The sequence below is a fragment of the Cnephaeus nilssonii genome, assembly GCF_951640355.1.
Source record: "Cnephaeus nilssonii genome assembly, chromosome: 1".
Classification (NCBI taxonomy): Eukaryota; Metazoa; Chordata; class Mammalia; order Chiroptera; family Vespertilionidae; genus Cnephaeus; species Cnephaeus nilssonii.
Window position 1 is genome coordinate 73,825,981 of NC_137072.1, and position 26,906 is coordinate 73,852,886.

Below are 26,906 nucleotides of genomic sequence, written 5' to 3' on the forward strand. Positions count from 1 at the left end.
CCCATTCCATTTCTGGAATACAGATGCAAGGTTAAGATCAACTCGATGCCAGATGCCATATCAAAATATTTTCCTCCTTTGCCTACTTTTTTTTTCAATATATTTTTATTGATTTCAGAGAGGAAGGGAAAGGAAAAGAGAGATAGAAACATCAATAATGAGGCAGAATCACTGATTGGCTGCCTCCTGCAAGCCCCCCTGGGGATTGAGCCTGCAACCCAGGAATGTGCCCTTGACCTTATTCAAACCTGGGACCCTTCAGTCCATAGGCCAACACCCTATCCATTAAGCCCAACCGGCCAGGGCATGCCTACTTCTTTCTGAAGTTCACGATATTAAGTTTCATCCTTCCCCCTCTCTGCTGGTGACTGAGATATTTTGAGTGGGTTTTATTATTGTTTATATGTGTTAGAGAAGTATCATTTATGATGCATTTTTTACTCATTTTTTGCACATAATTTACCTACAATGTAAAAGCAAATACCACTTAGTCTAATTAATTAATGCCAATTAGAAGCTTTAACTATAAGTTAAAGAATGCCCCCCCCCAAGAAGCCATATGAATTTTTATTCATTTATAAAAACATGAAAGCAATGAAGCCTGGTTTCATTTTATTGTTCTATTATTTTTAATTCTGTTTCTCTTATTTATTGTTGTATTAGAGCACACTTAAAATACCCAAGAACTTAATTTTAAAAATCATATATAAGTTTAAATGTGGGAAGAAGACTGTAAGAGCACCTATAATATTTCACTCAGTACTTCCTTCTGGAGATCATTCAACCTCCATTTAAATACCTACAGTCAATTTTCTCCTTGAGATAGCCTATTTCACTGCCAGATAGCTTCTCTTATGAGAATATTATTCTGCTAATTAAGCTATAATTTCTCCTGAGTCTAGTCTGGCTTTCTCTATCAACCAGAAAAAGTCTATTCTGTTCTTAATAGCAGTTTTAAATATTTGAAGTGACTTTTAAAAAATTAGGCAGTATAAAGTCTGGAAGGTGGAGGTGGGTGGGTGGGAAGAGATCAGCCAAACAACTTGTATGCATATATGTATGGACACAGAAGATAGTGTGGTAAAGGCCTGGGGCGGGGTAGGCTAGAAGGGGTCAATGCAGAGGTGAGGGGAACATATGTAATACTTTCAACAATAAAGATTTAAAAATAATAAAATAAAGGCTTGAACTATGCATACCTGTTCTCTTAATAATTTAGTGAGGTTTTATTTGTTTTGTTTTTCACTGATAGTGTCTAATAAAGTCTTAAAATGTCTAACAAAGTCTTAATCTGTTTGACAAATTGAGCTATATCATCTTGTTCATTTTTTTATACTCTTAGAGATTCTTATTTCTCTTCTAATTTCTACATTTACTCTCTAGTCCCAAATCTAATTGCTAATCTTATTTGTAAGTGTTTATAAAGTCAGAATTCTAGATGAAATGAGTACAGTAGGATAAATGCCTATTCTTTAAATCTGGCTGAGAAATATATATTTACCTTTAAAATACTGGATATCAATATTATGCTTTTGTTATTAGTTGAATTAGGGCTGAAATCTGACCAAGTAAAATTCAAACCAAGTAAAATTCTAAACAAACAAAATAAAACCAACCTGAAAGATCTAGAGTGTTGGGATATTTTTGTCATTATCGACATGAAAACATTTAGCATTAAAAATTAAATTAAGCAGTTCCTTCCTTTACTACCAGTTTGCTTTTAGTAATGTAACAGGTAAATTTAGGTTGCCTTATCCCAGAAAAATAAAATCATCTTACCAGCAGAATTTGCTCTGAGGATCTAATTCAGTTATTGAACAAAAGAAGCAAAGTCTAAATATCTAAATATTTTTTACATTCTGTCAAATATATCACTTTTGTAACTCTTCCCCAGTCCCTGTGATCTCTAATAAATACAGTTTTCTTTTTTGACATCATAAAAGACAAACAGCTTTATGCACAAAATTCATGCTTCCTTCACTCAAACATATTGCTTTTCATTTCTTTGAGTTGCTTTTCAGTGTATTTTTCATTGTAACATATTGTAATTTAAAAACTATTTTCAACTATAATGATGAGAAGGCAAGTGTTTAACTTTCTATTTTCTTGCTTGATGAGCCAGTACATTTATAGCAGTGGTACTGCTGAGTAGCCAATCTTTCAGTAACTGCTAAAGAAGGGTGAGATGAATGGAGCTATGGAGACACTTGTGCACATTTGATTACTTAGAGCTCTCAGAGGTTGGCCCTCTGCTGTTTCCATTAACCTTTTGGATAGTCTTTCTCCATTGATCTCATAGCTAGATAAGCAAGATCACTGCTGGCTTCTGACTTCATGTTCTGGTGAAATCTGGAAGAACAGCATTCACTTTTAATATTCTCAATGCTAGTATGTATATTTGTTCCACTTACCCTATAACATCTGAATTATAATTTACTAGAGGCCCGGTGCACGAAATTCATGCACCAGGGGGCGTGGCTGGCCTGCAAACCACCACAGGCCCTTCACCCAGGCTGCCCCACACCCCAAGGGAACCCCCACCCTGATCCAGGACACCCTTCAGGGCAAACCAGCTGGCCCCCACCCCTGCATCAGGCCTCTATCCTATCTAATAAAAGAGTAATATGCAGATTGACCATCATTCCAACACATAATATGGCTGCCCCCGTGTGGTCAAAGATCCTGCCTCCATGTGGACACAAGATGGCCACCACAAGATGGCCAGCAGGGGAGGGCAGTTGGGAGGCACCAGGCCTGCAAAGGAGGGCAGTTGAGAGGGATCAGGCCTGCAATGGAGGGCAGTTGGAGGTGATCAACCCTGCAGGGGAGGGCAGTTAGGGGTGACCAGGCCGGCAGAGGAGGGAAGTTGGGGGCAAACAGGCTGGCAGGGGAGCAGTTAGGCATCAATCAGGCTGGCAGGGGAGTGGTTAGGGTGTGATCAGGCTAGCAGGCAGAAGCGGTTAGGGGCAATAAGGAAGGCAGGCAGGCGAGCAGTTGGGAGCCAGCAGTCCTGGATTGTGAGAGGGATATCCAACTGCCCATTTAGGCCCGATCCTATTGGGCCTAAATGGGCAGTCAGACATCCCTCGAGGTGTCCCAGATTGGAGAGGGTGCAGGCTGGGCTGAGGGACAAGCCCCCTCCATGCACAAATTTCATGCACCGGGCCTCTAGTTTCAAATAAAATACGACATAATTAATAGATTCAATTCTATCCTCTAAATTTTTTATATGAGGCAAACTCAGTTTATTTCAGTATTTTTGTCATTTTAAAATACCTAGATATTTAATAATTTTATTATTATTTAATTCAGCAATGTTCTAAAGATTTAAGTTACCAAAGATTTTGGAAAATTATACATGAGGCTGGCAAATATCCCCACCTGTCATGCAGAAGGCTGATGAAAAGTCAGGGGGAGGAGGGAGAAAGCCCATAGCCATTTGAATGTAAAACTGATACATTCTTCCTTAGAGATAACATCTATTATTATGGCTGTGGCTTCTCTGGAACTGTCCCTTTCCTCCAACAGAGAGCATAACCAGTCTCCTCTTGAGTGACTAGACTTTCATTATTAATACAGTTATAATTATTACTGAAAAGCTTTATTACAAATTCTTCATTTTAGTTACATTCATTTATTTATGTTTTAACAATTTTCAGATTTTTCAAGCCAATTATTATTATCCAAAGCATTTTCTTTTGGCAAATTCTGTAACAGATGACTTACTGACTTTCAATGGCTTTAATGTTAAAGTATTATTTTATTTTTATTTTATTAAAATGGGAGTGCCCCTGGACCTGTGAGGCAACTTTAAGAATGTGTTCCATTATTATTCAAGAATGAACTTTTATTATGGAAACACTAATCTTGTTGCCCAAACCTAGCCTGTATATTTTCCTTGTGTCATTTTTGCCATTTTTAAAAGAAAAAAACAGTCTTGTCCTGACTGGTTTGGCTCAGTGGATAGAGTGTCGGCCTGTGGACTGAAAGGTCCCAGGTTCGATTCTTGTCAAAGGCATGTACCTTGGTTGCAGGCACATCCCCAGGATGTGCAGGAGGCAGCTGATCGATGTTTCTCTATCATCGATGTTTCTAACTCTCTATCCCTCTCCCTTCCTCTCTGTAAAAAAATCAGTAAAATATATTTTTTTTAAAAAAAAGAGAAAAAACAGTCTTGGGTTTATTCTATAGCATCTGTGAAGAGATAGGGCTCAGTCCAAGTGGCCACCCAAAATCGGGCATGCCTTCTCTTAAGCTAGTCTTTTTCTCTTCATGGGTACAGAAATCCCAGACACATCCCTAAATTGTAAGAAATGTCTCATTTATCCAAATTTCAAATGATGGACTGGGAAATAAAAACATGGCGAAAATGAGACTTTTAATAGCACTCCTGGGAGTGGGCATTCATTTTACAGGATCACCAAAAGACCTAGTAATCAATGGGCTGGGGCCTTTTTTAGTTACTTCCCTTTGTCTAGGGAATTTTCCTAGAACCTGTGTACCACTCATATTCTTTCTCCCCATCCCCACATCCTGTTTGCTTTGGGGAAATTTAGTAATGGCCTGTCCATCTATTGTTTCTTTTCTATTAAATTAAATTAAAGGCATGCTTAATAAACTAACAATAAACAACAAAGACAGATAAAACAACAATCAACAGACAAGCACCAATAATATTTAGACAAGACTTAATAAATCAGAGTTCTTTTCATGGATCTTATCCTATTCTGCTCTCCATAGCATTGACTGGCCTCAAGTAATTTTAGCTAAAAGCTGCCTGTTCCAAGGCATCATATGGTAATTTTTAGACAATGCATTAATAAGTCGTTTTGTAAAATGACTGTCAGCCCCATTTTCTCTAGCTGTTGAGCCTTTCCACACTAGAGGCAGAGGATCCAGGGCCTTAGGTATTACAGACTTTTGATCCCCAATATGAATTGGGCATAATGGAGTTCGAACAAGAGCCCACCTAGTTAAAGATGACAAGGGCACTTGTTTTCCTTGAGTCTGATGTAAGAGAGTGCCTTTTGACATTTTAATTCCTTTAACCTTGAGCATACAAGCTAAAAATTTACAATGATGTTTTTGCCTTTTACTCAAATTCTTTCCCATTATAGCTGGCTGAAATAAATACGTTCCCACCCACTTATGGCTCACAACTCTGAAGCTGGCACAGCCTTTCCCAACTTTTCAGTGAACTTCCCACCTTTCTGGTGAATTTCTTCTCTTTTTGCTCAGGCAAATCTTCTTCTCCAGGTCCCTGTTTGGGTGCCAGATGTTAATGCCACATCCATTTGTGGCTAGGGTTCCAGATCTAGAGAAGGGGCCATGCACAAATGGATACACTAGACAAGAAATATGAATTTAGAAGGCATGGGGGGCCAGGCAGAAAACCTTTCTCCAAAACTCGGTCCTGTCTGCTTTTATTCACTTGAATACACATTTGCCCTTTTAGGAGTGCAAACAGGCATATCAAAGGTAAACTTTGGTAAACAGTAAAAGGATTATCGGTTAGGAGATTGCCTTGAGACATTTGGCCAACAGTAGGGCAATATTATGCTGATTTTCAGCCCTGCTGAATATCAAAGTCCATTAGCCTTCTAGTGGAACTTTTGAATAATTATGCTAACTACTGTTGGTCTTTGCCTTTAGCACTTTGTCCAAGTGTTCCCATCCATGAACATGCCTTTAATCTCCAAATCTCTACCTCCATTCAGGATCTCTCCCCACAGTACCAAGCTGTTTATTCAAATGATTAAGGGCTCTATTATCCCACAAGAAATTCAAACTCAATATGCCCCAAATATTCCCCTTACAACCTCTTCTGGTGTTGCCTAAATTTATTACTATCATTACCATTCATGCATTATCCAAGGTACAAATAGTGATCCTTAATTTCTCCTTTTTCCATATAAATCCAAACATATTCCAAATCCTACCAATTTTAACTCAATATCTCTCAGTTCCACCCCCTAACCTCTTCTACATTATGGATGCTTTTACCTGGATTATCTCTTCCCAATTGGTCTCTCATCTCCAGTCCTCTACATGCCTCACACCAATCCCATCTCTATTCTAAGGCGAAATAACCTTTGTAACACACAACATGGTTAGTATGTCCCTCTAATTGCTCCACGTCACTTCTAAGTTGAAGTCCATTTTTTTTTTAAATCAAGAGAGTTTGGTCCTGTGTTTTCCTCTCCAGCCTGACTTGTCACTGCGCCTATTCTTCCTGCTTTGGTTCTCCTGAATCACTTGCAGTTTTCCTAAGTATATTAGACTTGCTCTTACCTTACGGCTTTTGCACATGAAGACTCATCCTGCATTGCCCTATCTTCCTTCTATAACCTGTCTTTCACCAAGACTCAGGATTCAACTTAGATCTTTCCTCTGAACATCCTTGCCTGGCACTCAAATTCTTCTGTTGCCTCTTAACATTCCGTGCACACCCAATAATTAGCACTTATTTTTCTCTCGTCTATTTTCCATAGGACACTATAAATTCTTCAAGGGCAGAGGCGGTGTAAAACTAAATGTGAAGGATGGCCAATCAAAAGTTCAATGTAAAACTGCATTTTAACAAGAATCCTTCTCTTTAATCAAGGTTCAAATTGTGTTTGCCTTCATGATCTAGTAGTCTACAAATAAAACGCTTCATGGATAATTAGATAGCATCTTTTTTTTCATTCTAGATTGATGCTGAAATGAAAAATACCCTACAGGACTGATGCATATATGTTATCTTAGGTAAGTATTGTTTGTAAAGGCAGAAAAAAAAAAACAAAAAACCATCCAGCTTTGTGCAATGTATCTTAAAAATCTTAGAATAAATAATTTGATAGTGTTCTTCCCATTCTAACTGTTCTCTATTCAAACTCATGTTACGATGAGAATATTAAGCATCTGGAAATGTTAAGGAGCTTACAGAAGTATGCACAACCAACTTCTGGCAGATTTAGGACTAGAATCTGGGTCCCCAGTCGGGTACTAGATCCTACATAATAAAAGCCTAATATGCTAAGTGTCCAGTTGCCTGGTCATCTGGTCATCCATTCAACCAATCAAAGCATAATATGCTAATGATATGCTAAGGCCGCCCAACCACTCACTATGATGTGCACTGACCACCAGGGGGAAGACGCTCTGACCGGTAGGTTAGCTTGCTGCTGGAGTCTCTCCCTAAGTGTACGTGATGATTTTATATGCAGGTCTTGGGAATTTCCTACATTTTTTATTCTGGACTCATTAGGTGAGCCATGGTGGATATATGGGTCATGCTAGACAGGTTTATCTTGAAAGAGAAAAATGACTACTGAACAGTGTTATATAATTGCTGCCCATTAGCTCTATGTTTCTAATATTCATTTTCATTATTCTCGTCGACCTAGAGTTGGAACCTTCCTGGAAACGCCATCTGAGGCCTAACCTAGGCCAAACCAGGGCTCTCAGGGAGACAACTTGGTACTCCCTGATTTTCATCAGCTCCAGTACAATAAATATGATGATTTGTTATCAAAATAAATTGAAATACAATGCAAACCATAAATGCTTCTGAGGGTGATATACAATGCAGGCCTCCAACACTGTTCCTGTGATTTTCACAAAGATACCACAGTAGGCAGCCTCAACCTCACAGCCCCTGCTTTTTTCTAGATCTCTGCTGGGTCTCTCTATAATACTCACCACTTTAAGCATCCACTTTACAATTCCCAACACACTAAGCTCCATTTATTGATTGCTTCTTAAGCTTAGGTGGTATTAAGGAAAAGTTAGCCAGCCTTCCACCAGAAATAGCCTAAGATGGCACACTTCTAAAAGGAGGAGGAAGTGGAGGAGGAGAAGAAGGAGAAGGAGGAGGAAGAGGAGGGGGAGGGAGAGGAGGAGGAGGAGGAGAAAACTCTTTGAGAATACCTTCTTGCTCCCAGCTGCAAATTGTATGGCATTAGTTAGGTAGTACCTGCCTTGCAAAAAATAGAAAAATAAATCTTTGTGGGCTGAAAACATTTAATTTTACTAAAGATTACTCCTAAGAGGAATTTGAGTCAAAGTTCTAGACATCTTAAGCTTGATTTAATTAAATATATATATATATATATATATATATATATATATATATATATATATATACACACACACACACACACACACACTATAGATTATATTCTATGTGCTTTCTTTGCCCAGAGAAAATGAAGGTGTTCTAACTTAACATATTTTGCTTTGAAAGAAAGATTCTATTTTAAGAATAAATACCTCTCTGAAACCAATACAAGTCAAGGAAAACCTATATTTACAATTAATTGCCTCAATGAATTCAAGTTCACTAATGGGAGATACAGAGTTACATGTAGAGATGAACATATTTTATAGCAAATATAACTGCAGGCACATTAACCAAAGTCATCCCTGATGACTCCTCAAGATTCTAAGTCCCAGTATGGAGCATTTCATCAACTAAGCCAAGGTCAAGCACCCAACATGTAAACTGCCAGGAACTGATAATAAAATGCCTGCCCCTTTCAGCTTCTATAGAACGTATAGTCCTACCTCCCACAAACATTTCAAAATGAGAAATTAACCTCAAATAAAGCAGTTCATCAGATGCCACGAAGTAGCAAAGCCAACAAACTATCCACTACATATCCAGGGCAGCATTTTTTAATTTTTTAAAATTATATTTTCCTTCCAAAATTACCTTGCTGAAGCTTCAAAACCTACTCTGGGATGTAGGCATCACTAATAAAAGTATGAGGAGAATGAGACTCCATAAAGGCAAATGAAAGTAAAACAGTTCGTAAAGAAAAAACAAAAAACAGATTTAGCTTTCAATTCCAGCATGCTATGCAAGATTAATGGGGATACTTGAAGAGTATCCCTAGTCAATTTGGTTTTTGAAACAAACATAACATATCACCCTGGGAGAGTCACACAATTTACTGCATACAATTTAGTTTTTCCTGAATTTAACCATTGACCCCTTTCCTTAGATATCAACGAGAATTACTGGTCTGAGAAATTAATTTTGGAAAAGTCTCTTGTTCTTGAGAAATTACATTTATGAATTGTTCAGTAACTACTAAAAACTAGTCCATTTTGGCCACATATTTTTATGGCTAAGTAGGTAGAACCATGAGATTTTTGTCACAAAGTATTCACTAAATATTATAGGACTGGTTGAAAGCGGTGTTCTCATGATTCCCTGGATATCTTTTCCAAGAAGCTCTGAACACTTTTTACCATTTTTTTTATAGTAAGAATCACTGGCCTAAATATTTCATCAGCTTAGTACAGAAGTTTTAATTTTAAACCTTACATGCATTATTATGCCTGCATCTATTCTATTTTGTAGGCAGCTGAGACCTTTTGAGATATTGCCAAAATCCAGGCTTACTTCCTAATCGCTTCCCAACATTAAAGAAATTTTATGAATGCCCATCTCCTCTCATCCATAGCTGATTCAACTGGCTAAAGTCAGTTATATATAAGTAGTCCTCAATTTTTTATACCTTATATACCACCTTTGTTCAAAAACCTGGCCCCTCACTATGATAGACGCAAACAAACAGAAGTCTACTTTGTTTCTAAGAATGACACTTATACAATGCATCAATCAGTTTCCCGAGAAATAAAATTAATAGGAGGCAGAGGGATGGAGAGTTTAAGGAATCGGCTTACCCAACTGTGAAGCTTGCAAGTGTGAAGTCGCTAAGGCAGACCAGCATGCAGGGTTTTCACGTTACAGTCTCAGAGGAGAATTCTCCTAGAGCAGTGGTCAGCAAACTCATTAGTCAACAGAGCCAAATATCAACAGTACAACGACTGAAATTTCTTTTGAGAGCCAAAAACCGACTTCTGCGCATGGGCCACGAAGTTTCAATCGCACTGTACGTGCGCACCCGCACGTGGAATTTTGTGGAAGAGCCACACTCAAGGGGCCAAAGAGCCGCATGTGGCTCGCGAGCTGCGGTTTGCTGACCACTGTTCTATACGAACCCTCATCTTTTGTTTTTAGGGTCTTCTACGGATTGGATGAAGCCCACGTGCATCCTCAAAACTAATTGCTACTTAAAGGCAGCTGGTTATAGATGTTAATCACATCTACAAAATATCTTCAGAGCAACGTCTAGACCAGTGGTCGGCAAACCGCGGCTCGCGAGCCACATGCGGCTCTTGGGCCCCTTGCGTGTGGCTCTTCCACAAAATACCACGGCCTGGGCGAGTCTATTTTGAAGAAGTGGCGTTAGAAGAAGTTTAAGTTTAAAAAATTTGGCTCTCAAAAGAAATTTCAATCGTTGTGCTGTTGATATTTGGTTCTGTTGACTAATGAGTTTGCCGACCACTGATCTAGACTGACGCTTGGCTAAACAAATGGGCGCCATAGCCTGGCCAAGCTGACCCATAAAACTTAACCATCACACACAACTTCTGCTATTTTTGTTGTCCTTTACAAGGTTTAAAGTCTTTCAAGTTTCACTACTAACTTCCTGTGTTTTTCTGGGTTCCTAAGTCATCCCACAGGTGATTTTTAAACCATCACCTGGGAACTATCCCCTCAAAAGGTCTACACAGGATTAGTGTATTAACTAAAGCTTCACCTTGAAATTCTCGGGAAAAACAAAGCTCCTGTTTATGGAGATTTTAATTCAAAAGCATAACAAGGGGGAAAGCATTTCTATTTTGTCATTTAATTCAACAGCAATATGCTCTAATAAATCAAGAATTTAATCACCTTGACAGCTTACCCACTTTGGAGATAAACAGCTGAAAATAAAGGCTCAGAGAATTGTCTCTTTATGCCTCTGGTCTCCCCTGTGTGCACCGCTTCCCACCACAGAAGTCTCAGCCCCACCCACCTTCTCCACCAGTGATTCTTAACCTTAACTGCACATTAGAATCATCTAGAAGAATTTTGAAGGGACACAAAACAAAACAGAGTGGAGCTGAGAACCACCCCCCACTCAGAAAATTGGATTTAATCACTCTTAATTGGAAACTGCTGCGCAAACCAGCCTGCAAATAACTGCTTTAGAAGCTTGGCACCCTCACCCAAATTTAAAAAATAATAATAAAAGCATCTGAGATCAACCAATTAAGCACCTGTTGGCTAAGTGACTGATTATATCACACAAGGGTGAATTTCTGACACAGCTTTATCTCAGTCAGCCATGGCATTATGAGAATTGTGTCAATTATAAAATGAAATTTTTGTCTTCCATTAAAGAAAACCCAGGCATAGATACTCAAGTAAAAGATGGCCTCTCCCATTGGCTACTTCATCCTTGTCCATTTCTTCCAGGCCAGGTGTCCTCAAACTTTTTAAACAGGGGGCCAGTTCACTGTCCCTCAGACCGTTGGAGGGCCGGACTATAGTTTAAAAAAAAAACTATGAACAAATTCCTATGCACACTGCACATATCTTATTTTGAAGTAAAAAAAAAAACAAAAAAACGGCAAAAACACCCGCATGTGGCCCGCGGGCTGTAGTTTGAGGATGCCTGTTCCAGGCTCTGGAATATTCTTTTCTTCATTAAACTAACAAGGTACTTAATTGTTCTTTCAACCACACCCACAACCACAGGGCTCCTACTTTCATTAATTTAAGCTTTGGGGCAAATTCTAGTTTGTAGTTAGTGATAGTACCTACTTACCCATCCATAGGTCAGGAGTTTGGGATTCCTGTATTGTGTCTACCCCAGGATGAAATTTCCTAAAAATGTGTGTCCTCACTCTTCAACATCAGAAGTAGGGATCTTTGCATCAGTGTATATATACTGCGCCAGGAAAAGCCTCGGGAAGGCATGCCTGTTTCACGTAAAAATCTTTGCCTCCACCTTGTGGACAGCAGGTGTAAATGCAGATGGCTGTGCAGAAATCTACCCTGAAAGCAGATCTTCACGGAATTGACAGCTCACAATCACCTGGGACAGGCTTGCTCTGTGCTACAGCTCCATTTACAACGTGAAAAGCTTGAAGCCAAGTTAGCAAGATACAGAATTTTCTATCTTTATTCTCAGGGATTTTAACACTTGTGTCAATTTGGCTGCTTTGTACACACAGACTAAATGACTCATCTAATTTTTTCATTTAGTTCCTGAGACTTAATAAATGTGAGAAAATATTCAACCCTTTTAACCTCTAAACAGATTGCATTAGTGATGGAAGTACAAATACCTTCTCCACATTTAACTTCTGCTAAGATTAGGTAAGAACATTGTAAAAAAAAAAAGAAGAAGAAGAAGAAAAAATAGTAAAATTTTTACATACTTTTTGCACACTGTCTTATTTTTCAAAATACTTTCCTACATTATCTCACCTAATCTTCATCACATCACACGAGGAAGATAATAAAGGTCCTAGTTCATCTAATTTATAGACTAAATGGGTTCAGTGAGATAATACATGAATTAACAACCTAACAGCAAAGAATAGTCTAACGATACAAACACACTTAGCTACTGCTCAGCAGCTCTAAGCTAAAGCAGCTTAAAACAAACTTGCTCCTGAATCTGGGGTTGGCCTGGGCCAGGATTGCTCATGCAGTTGCTGTCAAACAGTGGCTGGGGCTGGGCCACTTTGAATGCTTTTTCTTTCACATGAGCTAGACAGGCCTCAGAGGAATCAAATGGCTGGGGTCTATAACACCTGGGCTCCTTGGGCATCCCTCTCTAAGTGGTCTATTCAGGCAGTCTCCACACAGCAGCATCAGCACAGCCAGGCTTTTCACATGGAGCTGAAGGTTTTCAGAGGGTTCCCCAAGACACACAGAAGTCCAACAGCCCCCCCCCCACCCCGACACACACACACACACCCATCCACAGTTTTACTTCCCATGGTTTCAGTTATCTGTCATCCAGGTAAAATATTACCTGAAAAGTTTCAGAAATAAACGTAAGTTTATTTCTTAAATTCATAAGTTTTAAATCATGCACCATTCTGAGTAGCATGATAAAATCTCACACCATTAACTCCATCCCTTCCTGGTCGGAAATCATTCCTTTGTCCAGTGTATGCTCCCCACCCCTTAGTCACCACGTAGCCATCTAGGTTATCAGATCTACTGTCCCAGTATCAAGTGCTTGTGTTCCAGTCACCTTTACTTTACTTAATAATGTCCCCAAGCTCAAGAATAATGATGCTGACAATTCAGATATGCCAAAGAGAAGCTGTAAAGTGCTTCCTTCAAGTAGAAAGGTAAAAGTTCTCAACTTAATAAGGAAAGAAAAAATATGCTGAGGTTGCTAAGATCTATGATAAAAAACAAATCTTCTACCCATGAAATGGCCTAATTTAGAAATTAACTTTACCATAGGTGTGTATGCATAGGAAAAAAAATTGTACATATCCCATAGGGTTTGGTACTATCCACGGTTTCAAGCATCCACTGGTGGCTTGGGACACATTCCCCAGGGGCAAGAGGGGACTATTGTAATGGCAGGAGCTGTCTTTTCTAATCGACCCTCAGAAGTCTGGCAGCATCACTTCCATTACATTCTATTCAAGGGGCAGTGCAAACACCCATCCACTTTCAAGTGGAGAGGAAATAAACTGCATTTTTTAATGAATAGAGCATCAAGTAATTTATGGATGTTTTATAACCACCATCTCTACATTAGCTTCATTGACCACCATGAGGTGGGCACTACTACTATCCACATTAGATAGATGTGGAAGTTGAGGCACACTGTGGTTACATTATCCTCCCACGGTCAAAAACTAGTTTGACTGTTAGGATTTTTAAATCCAGATAGTTTGACTTCAGGCTATCTGTATACACTTAACATCTATACATACCCTATTGGCATTAAAATTGGTAGCTGGATATACAGAACAATTCTGAAGGATATTTCACTATCAACCTTAATTACCAGGTTACAAAATAGAAAAGCTTACATTCATATTTCCCTTTATCCCATTTGCACAAGAAAATCATATCTAGCTAGGTCAAGTTTTACAGAATACATTATCTTTTAAATGTACATTTACTGAGCATCTAGTCAGCATTACAAAGCACAGTCCCTATCCTCAGAGGCACTCCTTCCTCCTAGGAAAGACAGTCACCTTCACCACCAATGAACCAGGGAGTAAATGACTCAGACAGGAAGAAGGTAACCCCTGAGGTGAAGATGAGGAGAAAACTCAGTGGGAAATTTCAAAATCTGAATATCAACACAGGCTCCTTAAGGTAAGTTGCTGCTCTCCGCCATTAAACTCACCTCCAGTGGAGGTGACTGTGTAAAGCTCCTTGCCCAATGCAAGGAGCACACGGTCTGTCATTTCCATTTCGCTTCCTGCAGCCCAGCAGCCAAGTCAGCTTTCCTGAAATTCCATCAGGGAACTGAAGTCCCAGAAGGATGAGAATGATGCATCAGTCATCAGCCTCCAGTTGAGAAGTCACCATAAGTTGTTTCGTTTTATATTTCGTGTTTACTTTAGTGATAGGTGGGAAGATGACACATCAAATAATAATAATTAAAGTAAGTCATGGTGCCACCTGTCCAGTCAGACTCTGGACCACCTACCTGGGCAACTAGGGGGGAGACAGAGTAAGCCTTCAAAGGCCCTCAATTAACCACCAGCTCTGGACCTTTGAGCTTTTTACTTAAGCCCCCTTTTTACTCAATTCTCCTCAAGGTTTCCAGTGTTCCGATAACAATGGATTTGTGTTTTTATTATTATACTAGTGGCCCAGTGCATGAAATTCATGCACGGTGGGTGTGGGGGGTGCTGCAGAGAGGTGTGTCCCTTAGCCCAGCCTGCACCCTCTCCAATCTGCTACCACTGGCTCCTAACTGCTCACCTGCCTGCCTGCCTGCCTGAATGCCCCTAACCACTCTGCCTGCCGGCGTGCTTGCCCACAGCTGCCCCCCCTGCTGGCCTGCTCGCCCCCAACTACCCCCCCTTGCTGGCCTGATTGCCCCCAACTGCCCCCCTTACTGGCCAGCTTGCCCCCAACTGCCCTCCCTACCAGCCTGATCACCACAAACTGCCCCCCGTGCCATCCTGCTCGCCCCCAACTGCCCCTCTTGCTGGCCTGCTTGCCCCCAACTGGGGCGTCCCCCCACCAGCCTGATCGTCCTTAACTGCCCCACACTGCCAGCCTGCTCACCCCCAAATGTCCCCCCTGCTGGCCTGATCACCCCCAACTGCCCGCCCCTCCTGGCCTGATCGCCCCTAACCACCTCTGCCTTGTCCCTGCCACCATGGCTTTGTCCAGAAGGATGTCCAGAAGGTCTCCCAGTCTAATTAGCATATTACACTTTTATTAGTATAGACTAGAGGCCCGGTGCACGGATTTGTGCATTGGTGGGGTCCCTCAGCCTGGCCTGCGGGGTTCAGGCCAAAACTGGCTCTCCAACATCCCCCGAGGGGTCCTGGATTGCAAGAGGGCAGTTATCAGGTGATGCACCCCGGAATCGGGCTCCCTCCTCTCTTCTCCCAATATTATGTCACTTTCTCTCTGTATCTGTCTTGCTTCTTTCATCTCCTTTTACCCTAAGTTTGTCAGTAACTGATGACTTGTGGGCATTTAGCTGCAAAATGCAATTATTTAGCAAACATGATTTACTTAGCCTGGACTCTAGTTGGCCTAGGGCAGGACCCTGCTAAATGTCAGGCTCCCACCCAGGCCCTTCTGCCCAGGTGAAGTCCTGTGGCAGCAGGAACTTCCTTCTTCCCACCTGAGCTGCTCCTTCACCTCCTTCACTCCTCGGAGGTTACCTGCTGGTTCTAATGTCCACCCAGAAGGAGGGAAGCTGAAGCCAATTTCCCAGCCAAGAGTGGTAGTGGGAAAATTCGCTGCCTCCACTGGAAATTGATATTAAGTGGATGGGCTGGTGCAGGCACCAGACATCAGGGCCATAGCCAGTAGGTCCTGCATGTCTCATCATTTAGCTACTTGAGTCAAAAGTTTCTATAAGAGCCAGACCCATGACCTCTGCAATGGGCTAGAGGCCTGCTCTGGAGCCAGACCCGAAGTGGGTATCCAATGGGCTAGAGACCTGGTGCACGGATTCGTGCACCAGTGGGGTCCCTCAGCCTGGCCTGCAGGGATCGGGCCAAAACCTGCTCTCTGGCATCCCCTAAGGGGTCCTGTATTACAAGAGGGTGGTTCTCAGGTGACACACCCCAGAATCGGGCTCCCTCCTCTCTGGTTCTGGGAGCGTCACCTGAGAACTGCAGCTGCCAAGTCACCACAGCTCAGCAGCTTCTGTGTTGAGGATCTGCCCCCTGGTGGTCAGTGTGCATCATAGCTACCAGTCAGATCGTTGAATGGTCAGCTGGTTGACCAGTCACTTAGGCTTTTATACATGCAAACTAGTGGCCTGGTTCACAAAATTCATGCACGGGGGGGGGGGGGGGGGGGTGTTGTTCCTCAGCCCAGCCTGCATCCTCTCCAATCTGGAACCCCTCGAAGGATGTCCTACTGCCAGTTTGCAGGGACTGGGCCTAAACCAGCAGTCAGACATCCCTCTCTCAATCCAGGACTGCTGGCTCCTAACTGCTCACCTGCCTGCCTGCCTGATTGCCCCTAACCACTCTGCCTGCTGTCCTGCTCACCCCCAACTGCCCCCTGCCATCGGCCTGATCACCCCCAACTGCCCCCCGTGCTAGTGTGCTTGCCCCCAACTGGCCCCCCTGCTGGTCTGCTCACCCCCAACTGCGCCCCCGGGCCTGATCACCCACAACTGCCGTCCCATCCTGGCCTGATCACCCACAACTGCCCTCCCCTCTTAGCCTCTAACCGCCACTACCTCGGCCCCGCCACCATGGCTTTGTCCAGAGAATGTCTGGAAGGTCTCCTGGAAGGTCTCCCAGTCTAATTAGCATATTACCCTTTTATTAGTATAGATAGAGGCCTGTTGCATAGGTGGGGGCCAGCTAGTTTGCCCTGAAGGTGTCCCGGATCAGGGTGGGGGTTCCCTTGGGGTGTGGGGCAGCCTGGGCGAGGGGCCTGTGGTGGTTTGCAGGCCAGCCACGCCCCCATGGGGTGAGGGTCCCCACTGGGGGGACATGGCCAGCCTGAGTAAGGGGCTGAGGGCCGTTTTCAGGCTGGCCATGACTCCTGGTGACCCAGGCTCCCAGCCCCTCATTGAGCGGCAGCCAGGGCGGGCTGGAAGCCTGGGTCGCCCCTGGCGACGCAGGCCTCCAGCCCCTCCTTGAGAGGAGGCCAGGGCAGGCTGGAAGCCTGGGCCACCCCCAGTGACCCAGGCCCCCAGCCACTCCTTCAGCAGCGGCCAGGGTGGGCAGGAAGCTTGGCTTCCTCCATTGCTGGGGGAAACCCAAGCCTTCTGCTAGCTCCAGCTCCATGGCTGCTGCCATCTTTGTTGGGTTAATTTACATACTCACTCCTGATTGGTTGGTGGGCATAGTGGAGGGATGGTCAATTTGCATGTTTCTCTTTTATTAGTGTAGTTTTGATATGTTTATCCAGTCTTCAATTGGGTTAATCCTTTAAGCTGATTTAATTTGGTATTCTCTTTCCCAGAAAAAAATTGTTTTCTTAAAATATATATTGGCTGAGAATAGAAGCCAAAGGACTCAATATGTAACTCAAATGTTAGAAGCACATGGATGGGAGGAAATATTTTAGAACAGAAGACACACCAGGAGACCAGATTGTAGCATGTGAACCTGTATTCTCTTCCTGTTAGTGAGGCAGCCAACCCCACAGTGATCTTATCACTTCCTCCAAATTACCCCTGCCTGAAACAACATTCTTTTAACTATCCTCCAATTCAGTGTCCTTGAAAATATAACATTAGCCCTGGTTGCAAGTTCAATCCCCAGTAAGGGCACATACATGAATCAATCAATGGATGCATAAAAACATGGAACAACAAATCAATATTTCTCTCTCTCATCTCACTCTTTCTCCTCTCTCCCTTACTCTCTCTCTAAAAATAAGTATATAAATAAATATAAGAAAAGAAAATATGCCCTAGCTCAGTGGTCGACAAACTCATTAGTCAACAGAGCCAAATATCAACAGTACAACGATTGAAATTTCTTTTGAGAGCCAAATTTTTTAAACTTAAACGTCTTCTAATGCCACTTCTTCAAAATAGACTCTCCCAGGCCGTGGTATTTTGTGGAAGATCCACACTCAAGGGGCCAAAGAGCCGCACGTGGCTCACGAGCCGCAGTTTGCCGACCACTGCCCTAGCTGGTTTGGCTCATGGATAGAGCGTCAGCCTGCAGACTGAAGGGTCTCAGGTTTGATTCCAGTCAAGGGCACATGCCAGGGTTGCGGGCTTGATCCCCAGTAGGGGGCATGCAGGAGGCAGCCAATCAATGATTCTCTCTCATCACTGATGTTTCTATCTCTCTCTCCCTTTCCCTTCCTCTCTGAAATCAATAAAATTGACCCAAATCCATAAAAATATATAAATAACAGATCACAGATACTTTCTTAAAAGCCAATCTTGTTAGAAAAGGAATGAGGCAAAGGCCTTTAACAGGGTTGAGATTCAAAATATCTAACAATTGTACAGCATAGGTTCTGACTAGTCAGGATAGAACACTGAACAGTAAGGACAGATGATGGCCACGAACAAAATGGCAACTGGCCCAGCCATATTGATGTGGGGGGGGGGGGAGTTGGTTAGGGAGGGGTGTACATCTGAATACTCCCTGGCCATTAGGAAATGGGGTAGCTGAGGTAGTTGGGAAAAGCCTTAGAGAAGGAGAAAACCATAAAAAGATACAGTGAGAGAATCAGAGATAAATTTTACTCATTTAGAAATTTTTTGGATCAACATATTTGCCATTATGACAAAACACACATAAGGCTGGTGGGATAGTGTAAGTAGAAATCAAAGGTACACTTGCTGAGCAGAAATGAAATCAAAATTTTAAAAAAATTACTTTCTAAATTAGTAATCTGAGAAGTAGTTCATAGAATAAGTTTAGATATCATAAAATTAATCAAATGAAAATAAGAAACTAATATAAGCTCACAATAAGGCCAAAAGTGCTGCAAACTTAATACGGATTGGGCTCTTTTTTCCATACCCAGGTAAATTAAGTAAACACATTATTTGATTTTACACCCAATCATACACAACTTTAAGACAGCTCTTCTGTCCACATTTAGTGAGGTTGCTTTCCTCAATCACCATCCACACACTCTAGCTTCTGTTTTAAGTCACAACATTCTCACTTCCTAGCCAGGCTGAGAAAGAGGGAATTGTGATTCAGATCTGCCTTATGCAGGTAGAACAGAAAGAAAGGGGATTTAGAGTGAGAGGTCTCTCTTCTCATAATTCACAGCTCATTTTACTCCCAAAGCATTTTACCCCCTGTACCGTGTTGGTCAACAACTATATCTCTTCAGAACTTAAGTGGAAGGAAATATATTTTCCCTCGAAGCTTAAACGAAACAACAGTACTGATCAGTATCTTCTTTAAACCCAGGCACACTTCAGGGCATCATACTTTAGGGTGCCCTATTCTAGGCTTTGTCCAGCCAGAAACCCTCCCCATTGGGCCAGACATCCATGCGGCCAAAGGAACATGCCCACACAGGAACCCACTCTCTTCCTCCTTCCAGACTTCACCATAGTACCCAGGATGCCAGCATCCCATGCACACTTCCGACATCTGCACAGGCCTCTTCACTGGGCAGACCACACTGTCACTGGGCCAAAAGGCAGTCATTTGTAGAGGATGTGAACATGGTTTTAAAATGTTATCTGATTGATTCGTGGTGCCACTGAGCTAAGACTAGACTTGGATCACTTCAAGATCTCTAAACTAGAGCCTCTCAACAGTATCTTAATAACTGAAAATTACTGCTCACTATTTGTCAAGCATTGTTTAACATACATTAACTGCACTATCTCATATTCACACACACGTAAACCTCTATGAAACAGCTACAACAATTATGCCAATTTTATAAATCAGAAAACTGACACATAAGGAGATTAAGTGACTGGCTACAGGCTACCCGTAAACTGTGGTGAAGCTCGGATTCAAGGTGGGTAGTCTGACCTCAGAGCCCATGTACTCAACTTGGACACCCACTTCTCTGCCCATCAGGCATGGTGCTTAATTAAGGAAGAGCAGCTTCTCAAAATTATTCCTGAAATTATGATAAAAGAAACTTTTTATGGTTTGGTCAGAAAGGTATTTTCTACCTACATATTCTAATAGTTAGGCTCATTTCATACATATTTGTTTAGGGTTAAGGGTATTAAAATTTTCTTTCTTTTAGGTATTATTATAAAACTAGAAGCCCGATGCACAAAGTTTCATGCTAGAATGGGCTTTCCTTTCCCTGGCTGCTGGCACCGCCTTTCCACTCTAGCCCAGCCCCTTTCTGCTCAGGCCCTAGAGCCGCCTTTTTCCACTCCAGGAGCCGCCTCTTTCCGCTCCGGCCCCGCCTTCCCACGCTGCCCAGAGGCCCTGAGAAACCGGGGATGGGGCCGAACACCTGCGTGGTCGCCATGGCAATGATGTAAGCATCCCGCCCCCATCACTCGATGCCTGTGTATGCAAATTAACTGCCATCTTTGTTTGGTTAATTTGCATATAACTTCTGATTGGCTGGTGGGTATAGTGGAGGTACGGTCAATTTACATGTTTGTCTATTATTAGGTAAGATTGCTGATAATACAGTGGAATTGTTTAAATGTGTCCAGCATCCTGAAAATTTCAAGATGATAACAAATGATAAGACACTTGATAGTAGCTTCTGCCTATGAGAGAAATACATCCAGAAAATACAGAAAAGAGGTAAAATAAAGAAAATCTCCAATATGGACGAGATCATCCAAAAAAAGACAAGAACTGCTTTTTCCTAAGAGAAGCCTGTGTTTCTCTCCCTGTTGCTTTTTCAAAAGAACAATTCTTTTAAATGAATTGTTCTTACTCCCCCAGATATTCAGTACATTGTTTCAGGCAAAAGAATTGAAGAAACAAACTAGAAAATGTGACAAATACAGGAGGCTCCACAATTTTAAGTTACATTAATGGAAGGAAAAATACAAATTTCATGCACAGATTCAAGAAACCAGTTATTAAAGAATATTTATAAGTTTATTGTAATAGATCATGTATGCTTCCTGATATACAAAGTAAATTTATCAAAAGTAGAAATAAAAATCTGATTTTGAAATAAGCATCTTCGAAAGTTGTTATAAAATTCCTCTACTGTTATGACTGTAATGGCTTAAGGTTTATTTTATATAATGTACACTATATGCTCTATTAACCTTTTTAAATTTTATTAAATTTTTGAAAAATACTAATCAGCAATCTACTACCATTCAGTGTAATTCTAGGCTATCCTAAATTATCAAGTGCCCAAGAAAAGGAAATTTATTCTAGTGCTGGCCTAAGAAAAAAGATTATAGATATAGAGGGGTAGACATAGCCATGAAATACGTAGATAGAGAGGTATAGGCATAGGTATATGTCCATGTTACATCCACCAGTTTTCCTTTCCGTTAATGTAACTAAAAACTCACTGCCACCTGGCCAGTGTACCTCAGGGGTTGAGTGTTGACCTATGAACCAGGATGTCACAGTTCGATTTCTGGTCAGAGCACATGCCCGGGTTATGGGCTTGATCCTCAGAAGGAGGTGTGCAGGAAGCAGTTGATCAATGATTCTCTCTCATCAATGATGTTTCTATCTCTCTCTCCCTCTCCCTTCCTCTCTGAAATAAATAAAAATATATTTAAAAAAAAAAAGAATTGAAATCCTCACAAGTTAAAGTATTTAGGAAAATACTTAACTGGATTTTGTGAATTGAAAGGCCCTTTCCTTTCTCATTGGTGGAATACCGGAAGAGAAGTGAACTGCAAGTGTAGAGACCAGAGTTTTATCCCAGTTTTGCCACCACATTGTATGACCTTGGATATTTCATTCAATCTCCCCATTTTCCCATCTGTAAAATATTGGCAATTGACTAAAGAACCTCTATAATTCCTTATTCACCCATTTTCTCTGACAAGAGTATACTTGTGCAGTATCTGAAACTTTTAAAAAATATTAATTACTCAATTGCCCCACTAGATGGTAGCAGATTCCTGGTTACTGTATCATTGCAGGATGACAATTGAACTTTCTGAACATCTCTAACTTCTACCATCAAAAGTTAAGAGAAGGACTTTGCCTTAGTTGTCAAAAGACTTGAGTTTTACTCTCAACTCTGACATTTATTACTAGAGGCCCAGTGCACAGATTCATACAACGGTGGGGTCCCTTGGCCTGGCCTGTGGGGATCAGGCCAAAACCGGCAGTCCAACATCTCCCAACATCCCCCAAGGGGTCCCAGAGTGTGAGAGGGCACTCTGCAAAGTTGCTGTTGCTCGGCAGCTCCTGCATTGTGTGTCTGACCCCTAGTGGTCAGTGTGAGTCATAGCCATGGTACTGGCTGGTCAGCTGGTTGCTTAGGCTTTTATATATATAGATTTGTGTGATCTTGGCCAAATGGGCCTTTGGAGTTTCTGCTTACCTTCCATAAAACCAAAAGTTATCTTCCCGATCTAAAACTATGACTGAATACTATAACCATTGCAAGAATAAGACACATTTAAATAGTATTGTCTTCTTTTTCTACCCTTGAGTCATTTAAACAGTCTGCATTTGTGATAAAGAAAAATTCCATTTTCTATCTACTGAGATAGTGAGTTATTTACAATATTTTTATTTCCTCACTTGCAAAAGTGGGAAAATAATTCACCAAGGGGTATTATAATGAGCAAATAGGTATGACAAGTAAAGCAGTTCATCAAAATTATCCATTACTGTTTTGTAAATTGTTATGATTTTGATCCATGGTTTTAGACTCCCTCAGACCATTATTCCTAACATTTTTCTTGATATTTCCAGGTATAAGCCAGTGCCTTTATGCTGAGTCTCACTTAAGGCACTGAACAGTACATGGGCCAGAAACACCTCATGAAATCCTCTCATCTAAGTTGCTACAAAAAGTCCCAGGCCTTGGATCAGCAAGTCCTAAAGGAGTCTAGGTGTCCTGCCTTAATCAGTCCCCATTGAAACTCTCCAAAGGCCTTCCAATCTGTAGTTATGTCCTGCGGTTTCCCGGATTCCCCCTTTAAGAAGTGGGAGTCAACCTGAAGGCCTCCAGGTAAACATGGTGGGCTTCCAATCTTAACCAAACACTACAAAGATTACAGAAATTGTCTGGTTCCTCCTTGAGCTGGCTCTGTTCATTCACAACAATCATCAATTATATTACTTCTAAAAAATAATATCGTGTTACATATTGCATGACAAGAGTTTCTATGTTCTCTTAGGTTTGGGGTTTAAAGCCTTGAAGACATAAAATACCGAAGAGGCCGAAGGCATCAAGTCATTAAACAAATAAAATTCCTAGGAGCCACTGTGCTTCTTTGACCTCATTAGCTGTCAGCACTTTGAAAATATTTGATGTTATAACCTAGCAGAATTAAGGTGAATGCAGAGCAAAACTGGCTATAGTTCCTACCAGAAACCATCCCTTTAATCACTCCTTCTCTTTTTTCAAAGAACTGCACTGGAACCGATTTCTGTTTTGCCCTTTCTCTCTCTCTCTCTCTCTCTCTCTCTCTCTCTCTCTCTCTCTCTCTCTCTCTCTCTCTTCCTCTCCTCTCCTTCTCTCCTCTCCTCTCTTCTCCTCTCCTCTCCTCTTCTCCCTCTCCCTCTCTACCCTTTCTTCCCTTCCTTCCTCCCTTTCTTTTATTTTTTCTTTCTTTTTTCTTTTTTTAATATAATCTTTATAATGAGAGGCTTCTGTTATGGACTAAGTGTGTTCCCCCAAAAATCATTTTTTGAAATCCTAACCCCAAAGTGATAGTATTTCAGGTAGGTCCTTTGAGGTAATTAGGTCATGAATATGGACACCTCATGAGTGGCATTAGTATTTTTGTTATAGCAGCCTGAATATGCTAAGAGAGTTTCCACATCTTTCTTTCCAACCATCAATAACCAATATGAATATATAATACAAATTCCACTCAGAAGAGTAACAAAAATTATAAAGTACCTGGGAATAATACTTAAAACTTTTATAGAGAAAACTATATATTTTACTGAAGAACATAGAGGAAAACGAAGGAGAAATGCTACTACCATTGAGGTAAATATTTCATGTGGCAAAATATCAGGTTTTCTCCAATTTAATCTATAAATTCAATACATTAAGAAACAATATTGTCTGTGAGTATGTGTGTGTGTGTGTGTGTGTGTGTGTGTGTGTGTGTGTAATACACTGAAAAAAATAACTGGAATTTTTATTTTTTCATTTATTGAATTTATTGGAATGACATTGGTTATTATAATTACATAGGTTTCAGGTGTATAATTTTATAATACATCATTTGTATGTTGTAGTGTGTGTTCAGCACCCTAATCTTCCTCTCTTTTGTATTTCAGTATGTAGCATATAATTTCTCCGGCAGTGTTACAGATGTATGTGTAACAGGGTGAGTCCAGTGAAGATATCAGTGTTGACAGGGGTGGTGAATCAGATAGCATGGCCCAGCCCAGGTCACATTCGGTGAGGATGCAGCCCAGCCACTCAAGATCAGAGCAGGTGATGAGGAAGCAGAACCAGGGATGGGCTGGGTCTAGAAATATCCACACCCTTTAGCAGGTATGAGGACAAGAACCTAGAGACTCAGGAGCACCCCTAGATAAGAAGCTGCCAAGGTACTGAAGAAACCAGAAAATAAGTGTGGTTACCCCTTTAATGAGGCAGTACTAAGAATCTATCTGTTCACACCGCTGGTTCTTTATTCACCAAAGATGACTCAGGGCCTGCAAAAAGGCACATAAGATTAAAATACTTCTTAAAGGAAGATCCCACACTTAAGAAAGAATAATTAATACAAACTAGAAGAAAAAGAAAAATTGACCTCTAATTATGTATTCTTTAGCTTAGGAAAAATTCTGTAGATGCAGACCACACTACACCCAGCTCACTGAGGGCAGAGCTTGACCTTGGCCTGCCCTTTTTATCACCAGAGACCAAGCTGCTGCCTGGCACACATGTGCTCTCAGGGAATGTTTGCCTTCAGTGCAGTTGCTGTGGATGACACTGCTGAGCATATCCAAAAGCAAAAGCTTGTGATAGTGTCCTGTTGAGTGACCCTAGTGCAGAGTCATAAACCCCCTGACCTTTGGCCCTCTCCTGACCTTTAAGATGAATGCGTATATAAGCACACAATAGAATTCAACCACCCCAAACAAGAACGAAAGCCAGGATAGAGGCTCCAAAAGAACATAAACTTCCTGCTTGCCTATTACATTTGGTAACCCCTGGCACCCTGAATACCATTCTCACTAATGGTGAGTTCTTTAGAATGGCTTCACAAACACCGTACAATAGCCTCAATCAGGCCTGGTCTTGGCATCTACTAGCTGTGTAACTGGGAGCAAGTCATTTAATTTTGTTTTTTCATAAGGTAGACTAACAGCACAGTTTCAGCAATAATGGTCCATTTCAGCAATTATAGTTTGATTCTAAGCTGATTGTGAAGAAGAGAAAATTGGATTCAACGGGGCTAGCCAGTGTTCCTGATCTTTGTAAATTCCCACACAGTCTTTTACTTCCCCTAATCCACATACTTTTCAGTGTGTGAACAACTAAACTGCTTACAGGAGATTTACTGGTGACATAAACCCAAGGAGGATTCCAGCAAATTACATATAATCATCTTTCTGTGTGCTTTAGAGCAGTGCATACTCTCACATGCTCCTGAATTGGTTAACTAACAGTCTAAAAAATGTTCTTTAAATAGCTTAAAGTGAAGCTATAAAAATATAAGGTTCCTATGTTTTATCTAATAAATTTTAGAAGTACTTTAATCTTACGTGCCTTTTAATCTTTATGTGCAATGGTCTTTAAGATTACTAAAGACGTCATACAAATGATAAAATTAGCAAATGTTGACAAATTAAATCATCAGTAGATAACTGACTAGAACAATAGGCTATGAAGGTAGAATTCTGTGATGCTAAGTGTGCCATCCTGTGACTCTGAGATTTCTGGTAAATGTTGTCCCTGAGTAGAAAAGAGCTCCAATCTTTTAAAACGGGGCCTTGAAGGAGGCCAGGGAGGGGCAAGGGCAGGAAATAATCAGTTTGGAAGCGGAGGCAGCTCAGAGTGAAGTTATGAAGAAGAAGCTGTTTAACTTTGATCTTCCCATAAACCCCTTATCACCATCCCATCCTGGCACTGACTGGTGTCCTCCATCAAATTTACAATTGCAAAGGTTCATCTGTTCAAAGTACATTACCTTCCCATCTAATAGAAATTTCCCATCCAGTTCCAGTTAGGAGTAAGATTGAATAAACACATTATATCCTGTCTCACTGAATATAGCTCAAAACCTAGACTAATAACTCAGAGCAAGTGGAATGGGAAATAAGGTAAGATGTGGAGGACCACTGAAAGAGCAGTGTATGTACCTTTCTTTACCACTGGTATCCCCTGGCCTAAACTCCAAGCATGCTAACACCTAGAAGCCAGCATCAGTAAAGACAGAAGTTCCAGGAAAGCTCTCTAGTTTAAGCTTGAAGAGTGGCTAAGGGGTTACTTAACAGCACAAGGAATGAGGGCCTGCAGGTACCTAAAACTCTGAGGGAGGAGAAACTTTCTCCCAACTAAAAGGAGGTGTGGTCCTAAGACCTAAAACAGTGGGGTGCTCTCACTGTTTTTCTCTCTGTCTTTCAACCACCAAGCCACAAACTCTGGTGGAGTCATAAGAAAAGTCTGACAGAGCAGAATAGATCTAGTTCTAGCTTTCAGGCAGTAGGACTGGAAAAGGGAGCCGCGGGGACCTGGAAAGTAATAGAAAAATCACAGAGAGGGAGGAACTCAGAAAAGTAACCAGATAAAGTTGGCTGTGAACTTCTGGGCTCACCCCCATGCAAGCTGGAGCACACAGAGATCT

The 26,906-nt window shown here is 41.3% G+C and overlaps 1 protein-coding gene across 1 annotated transcript in view; it reads left to right on the forward strand.

Annotated features, from left to right (window-relative positions):
• GC (GC vitamin D binding protein) overlaps positions 1-7,535 on the forward strand; it is a 37,750-nt gene extending 30,215 nt beyond the window's left edge. Inside the window, exons 12-13 of the mRNA XM_079777025.1 lie at positions 6,693-6,747; positions 7,389-7,535. Of these exons, the coding sequence (XP_079633151.1) occupies positions 6,693-6,728 (36 nt within the window). The 3' untranslated portion in view covers positions 6,729-6,747; positions 7,389-7,535. The remainder of the gene's footprint in view (positions 1-6,692; positions 6,748-7,388) is intronic.
• Positions 7,536-26,906: the final 19,371 nt, after the last annotated feature.